The sequence below is a fragment of the Pygoscelis adeliae genome, unplaced genomic scaffold (assembly GCF_000699105.1).
Source record: "Pygoscelis adeliae isolate BGI_AS28 unplaced genomic scaffold, ASM69910v1 Scaffold85, whole genome shotgun sequence".
NCBI classification, from domain to species: Eukaryota; Metazoa; Chordata; class Aves; order Sphenisciformes; family Spheniscidae; genus Pygoscelis; species Pygoscelis adeliae.
Genome location: NW_008824900.1, coordinates 6664648 through 6670609, shown reverse-complemented (window position 1 = coordinate 6670609; position 5962 = coordinate 6664648). Strand labels below are relative to the sequence as shown.

At 43.7% G+C, this 5962-nt stretch overlaps 1 protein-coding gene across 1 annotated transcript in view; it reads right to left on the bottom strand.

The window, feature by feature from the left end:
* Positions 1–3383: 3383 nt before the first annotated feature.
* Positions 3384–5962, bottom strand: part of ABCC1 (ATP-binding cassette, sub-family C (CFTR/MRP), member 1) — a 46219-nt gene continuing 43640 nt past the window's right edge. The window contains exon 32 of the mRNA XM_009324819.1: positions 3384–4911. Within this exon, the coding sequence (XP_009323094.1) occupies positions 4803–4911 (109 nt within the window). The 3' untranslated portion in view covers positions 3384–4802. The remainder of the gene's footprint in view (positions 4912–5962) is intronic.

Below are 5962 nucleotides of genomic sequence, written 5' to 3'. Positions count from 1 at the left end.
TTTGTAAGTCGCACTCCTAGTTCCCTAGATGGTCGCAATATGCACAGGAACGCCAAAATGTTAAAGGCATCAGTGACACAGAGCACAACTGTTTCTGTGCTACACTGCGGTTGAACCACTAAAGGATGTCTTCAGAGATGTCTCAAGACGGGAACAGTTTTACAGAAGTATTCACACGCATGAAGAACGAGGGTATTATCTGCAAGTCTCCTGAAAATCCTGAGCTCTTCTTTCAGCAGAATCAGCTCTTCCAGATGTGAGATGTCTTCCATGTTGCAGCAAATAATGCCAGCCAGGATGCAGCTGAAAAGAAACCGTTTTCTTTTATTCTTTTGTAAATATAAACATGTTTATAATAAATATGTTAATGTTTATTATTATTAACACCACCACCACTAGCTTCACGTGGGCTGCAGTGGCACACACGGTATTGCTGTGAGACAGAAGATACAGCGCAGCAGGAGCTGAACTGGTTTCACAGATCCTTGACATTTTAATGAACAGATGGGAAAAAAATGGTTCTGAGAGAAAGAAAAGAGCTTTGCTTTGAAAGGAGGGGTCTTTTCAAAGACTGCAAGAAATGGTCCCTAGAGCAAAGAGCATGGAATGAACTGGAGAGAGGCACAGCCTTTCTCTAGGTAAGAGCAAGGATGCTAAGTCTGGCCACTTACTTTCCGACCTGACAGGTATTTGGCAAATTTTTCACAAAATACACATAAATAGCCAGCAATGCAGCTAAATAAGGTTTCCATTTTTTCTGCTGATCTAAATGAAATTAATTGTGCCATCTTTATCAAAAAAAAGAAAAAAAAAAAAGAGGAAAACCATGAAGCTAGGCTTCCACATGCTCTGTAGGAACGGAGAACCTACCCAGCTACAGAAGCACAAGCCTACCAGCTGCAAAGATCCTCCCAGTGGGCAGACAAAATACCTCTGCACCAGGAGGGGACCTGGAGAAAAACAGGATGAACGCAGGCCATGCCACAGTGATACACTTCAGGGAAACCCTGCTCTGCAGCAGCTGAAGGTGCCCAGCTCATGTCCTTCCCAAGGACTAAGCTGCTCGTTGCAGTACACGCTCCCAGTACAGTTCCCACCTCTGTCCGAGATGCCATCTTTCAGAGCTGGCATTAGCTTTGCCGCATAAAGGAAAATACGTGATATCAAGGCATTCAAAGAAAATAGGTGTCTGCTACACATCTCTGAGCTCAGCTGCTGGAATTCAGTGTCACACCCCTGAATTTACTAGTGCTCACACACACACACCCCCCACAGCTGGAGGGAAGGCTCATCGCCCTGGGCTGTAATATCACTGACCCTGGCTGGGTGGCACCAGACCCCTGTATTGGAGGTCACATGCCAACAGGCTAGATTTCACTTACCCGAAAGTGCTGGAAGTGTCCAAGTACTAAATAAGCATTCGGTCCAGACACACGCACAAAAATGAGAAAACAGATTAAATAAGGAAAAGCTACTTGTCTTCATGCCAGATTCTAGTACCTTACCTTGCAGCAAGTTGTATCATTTTCTGCAGTTGGTCCCAGTAACACTGCACACAGGGATCAGTATACGGCCCTCTTTCCTAGCTGAAACAGGATCTCACAGCTACACCACTCCTACCTCAAGGTACCCCAAAGCACCGATAGGACACTGCTCTTACACATAGGTTCCGTGGGAAGAAAGCTGCATTTGTTCAGCTAACTCTGCGTGCAGTAAAGGTTAGTTCAGACTGATCCTCATCATGCATAATACAACTTTGTTCAAGTTACATCCAGGCAAAATATTCATCATTTTTAGGAGGACGGACATTTGGAATCAGGATTGTGAATCAATGCAGCAACGGCACAAAGCACTGACAGGTATTTAGGGCAAACAGAAAAGAGTATCTACTCCAGAGCTGGGGCAGAACGGTTTGTGCTAGCAAGTGTATATGTACATAAAACTAGGAGAACACAGCGATGCATATTAATAACCACATCATTGAAAAAGAACAAGCCTGAAGCACACACAAAGAGCAGTCTTCCGACCCCTTGCTGCACTATTTAGGTGGTTATCCTGCAAAATACAGCATTTTGGACACAGAGTTCCCCAAATGATCATAAACAGCCCAATGAATAGGACAGAGAACATCCAGTAATGCTTTCCAGCATACCCAGTTTGAGATTGCAAATGCAGCTTAAGTCACTCCTACACAGACAACTCCACTGCAAATGTTTTACACAGTGGAAGCATAATCCTGCAAGTTCTGTATTTCGAACAAACCATGCTCCTACGCGTAGTTCCATTGTTTTCAAAGGACTTATGCACACAGATGTTAAGGCTTGTAAATATCTGTTAATCGGTGTGCAATGGAAAGCATCATTTCCTCGAATCTGAAATCAGTTTCCACCGAAGTAAGAACTCTAGCAATACAACTTCCTTTGAATTCAATCCCAAACCTGCATAGTTCTTGCAGAGTCCCCATCTCAGTAATGAGCTACACTAAACCCACAAGACTTTTCAAAGGTATTTGAAATCCTGTCAGAATTTCTTCACTGGACATTCCCCGCAGCTCTGCCTTGAGGAAGGTGTTGGCGATAACTAGTTTCCACGGGCAAGGAGAGAGCACAGGGAGCTTTGCTGTCTGGTCGTCCAAGGCCAGTGGCCCCTCTCCCCTTTCCTTCCCAGGGCTCTCCTAGGAGGGGGTGGAAGGGGAAGAATCACAAAAGCGTTCCTGGAGGATGACTGTCCCCAAGCAGGAAAGCTCTCATGGTCGTATTCACAGTTCCTCCTCTGGGTCTCCTCTGCAGATAGATCTGTCTCCATTTTAATGCAGCTGAGTAAGAGAATACCAGCCACGCACCTTACCTGACAAGCTCATTTCTCTGCTCGATACTCCGTTCCTTACTAACCGTTTGCTCCAATCTTTCCACCCTTCTGTCCATCACAATGCTGCGTAAGTGTTCGGTGATTTTAAAAACCAAAACCCACCATTCCTCCCCAAACTCACAAATCACCCCTTGCTCATTCCATTTCCACGGAGGAAATTAACACCAAGCTGCTCAGGAAACGTGGCAGACACAGGCCATGGACACCATGGGTATGACAAAGGTCCACAGCACCGCTGAATCCTGCTCTGCTGATCCACCCTTATTACCTGATCTGCTCAACAAACTGCAGTACTCAAATTACAAGAGAAACCATGAGATGTGATCCAGCCCTACCACAGCGCACAGTTATTTGCACTCAAGGATTCTTGCCCACCCTAACACCCCCCAGACATCAGGCCTAGCGGCCTGGCTAGTCTAAGCAGTACCAATAATTTCTGTTTTCAAGGCAAAAACCTGAGCTGCCAAGGCTAACCCTCTGTCAAATACAAAGCAAGAAATGACACATCATGTTATCTTTCAAACAATTTTTTTACTGCAAGTTCTTTGCAAACATTTGTATAGTCATTACAAAAAATACCAAAGAAAATTTCAGTCTATTCAATTTCAGAGTGTCATAATTTACAAAAAAATAAATAGCTTTACTCTAAAGACGACAATTGTCTAGTATTAAGGTCAGCAATATCATTCACAGAAGTCCACATTCTCAGAGTGCTGAGTATTTGGGTACATCTGACTTGTTTGTCTTCTTCTAGCATTTTCCTTTAAAATAAGACTGATCAGAACATCAGAAAAGTAACTTTTCTTCCCACAGAAAACTGAACATTCAACGCAGATCTTGAAGACCAGACTCCATTGCTAACTGAATTGTTAGACCCCTCTGACACACAACTTAAAAAACAGTAAAACTTTTTTTTTTTTTTAAACAACTGTAACAGAACAGTTTCCCACAAAATTTAAGAGTCAACAGCAGCAGCATGAAGGGCATGTTTCTTCAATATAAGGCTAATGGTCCTTGATGTGGCAGAGCTTCTATTAAAGCACAGAACTGCCAAAGCCAAGGGTACTACAATCAACGTCACGCCGAACCTGCAACCTCCGCTCAGGCAAATCCTCATTTCTCAGCCTTGTGCCCACAGGCGTAACCAGGATTCACCACCCAAGTCAGAATTCCTGAGTGAACTGGGTGTAAGATCAGGTACTGCATACTGCAACACACCAACTGCCGCACGAATTTGGTTTTGGAGTGATTGTCAATCTAGACGTGCTTAAATACCACTTTGAAGTTGGCTGTGCTTTTCCACATCAGCACTACTGACTTCTTATCATGAACTTGCTGCTATACACTGTAAACACATGAAACCTTTAGGAGAATGCATAAAAGCATTAACCATGTACAGTAAATGCCATAATGAGAAAGGCTGGCACACGTGTTATGTCACAAGAAGAAAAATCTTTGGACTATAGTACTATATGCCACAAAATGTTCCAAGTGCATCCCACAATAGATGGCTCATCAAAGGAGGAATCAGCAAACAAGCAAATAACTAGACATTTGCAAAAATGTTTTAAACAAAAAAAAAGGGGGCTTCAGAACATCAGAGCAGATGAAAAAAAAGCTTTTCTGAACTTCTCTGATGAATCACTCTGCCTTACATTTCAACATATAATGACAGATTTCAGGCAAAAATTAAAAGTCTCTGAAGTGTTTTGCACAGTGTATGTGCTTCTCCTAAAGCTGGCTAAAAATCAATACTAAGGAGAATAAAAAAGAAAGAAAAAAATTGCATTTTTATGTTACTTCCATCGCCATGCTCTGGCTGACTTCACTAGGTCTGAAGCTGAACTGTACTGTTCACACCAGCTCAGGGGAAGTTACAGTGCTCTGAATGTATCACCTCCCTCTTCCCCACACAAACTAACCAAGTTCAAATGCTACACCAAGCCTGAATCTTTGGCCATACTATAGAAAATGCCTTTTTCCTGCAGTAGGTGGTCTGGGCTACCACACTCCACCACTTCTCCTCTGTCCAGGACTAGAACTCTGTAAAACAAGGAAAAAAAAATCGTCACAAGAAGATCCAGAAGGCCAACGAACACAGATGTGTATGTACAGACAGAAACTGACTGTAGCGTAGCCATTATATGGAAGCGAAGACAGTCCAGACTGTATGAATGCACAGAGGTTCTCAACTGTGTCCTTCCTGACCTCATTGCAGATGGTCTGTCTGGTCTATTTTTTATGTAGCACATGTTTACCCAGTCATTTCCAGGCAGCCATGAGACTTTTGACTGTGCTCTGAGCCAACCAGAAACTAGATGGCAGCGCTTATTGTCAAGGTGAGCGAAAGCCCCTAAGACCTTGGTGCAAGATCTGGGATAACCTTCCCATAATACTGCATCACATCAACTGCTGTTATACAGCTTCTGCTGACAAAACACAAATGCAGACATAGCTTATGCAAAACAAACATGCAACTGGAATTAGGAAGTTTACAAAAAGCAAGTTACTACAGTCAGTAAAGTCAGCTCACAGTTAAGACACTGCCTCCAGCTACCTCCACTAATTGGCCAGGCACTGCAGAGATGCTCACTAAGCCCTTAGCAGGGGCTGCTGCACGGTGTTACCCGCTGCTGTGACTGAACTGGGTGTTCATCTGGTGACAGTACTGCTGGTGCTGGCCCTGGCGCAGGCAGTGCTCCTGTCTCTTATCTTTCACTATTGACAGCACAAAGAGAGGTCTACAAAAGTACACAAAAATCTTATCACTGGTCACTTTGCGGTCTGCCATTCTGTGATAAAAGGGACAAGAGCTTAAAACTGAAATTATGAGACAAAACATCTGCCCTCAACCACACCTTAGCAAGGCAGCTGAGAGTGAGGGAGGCTGTATGAACTATAACCAAAAGTGATGAAAAGAAAAACATTGAATAAACTTCAGACAAGCGCAGGACCTGCCCCTTTGATTCCTTATGCTGTCTGTGCCTAGTTTAGGGTATGAGCTCCCTAAAGCTCTGATGCCTCTTCCAGCTGTGACTAAATTAGGGCAAGACCCAGGAATAGACTCCTATCCTCGCCTCCCTCTCCTTCCCGG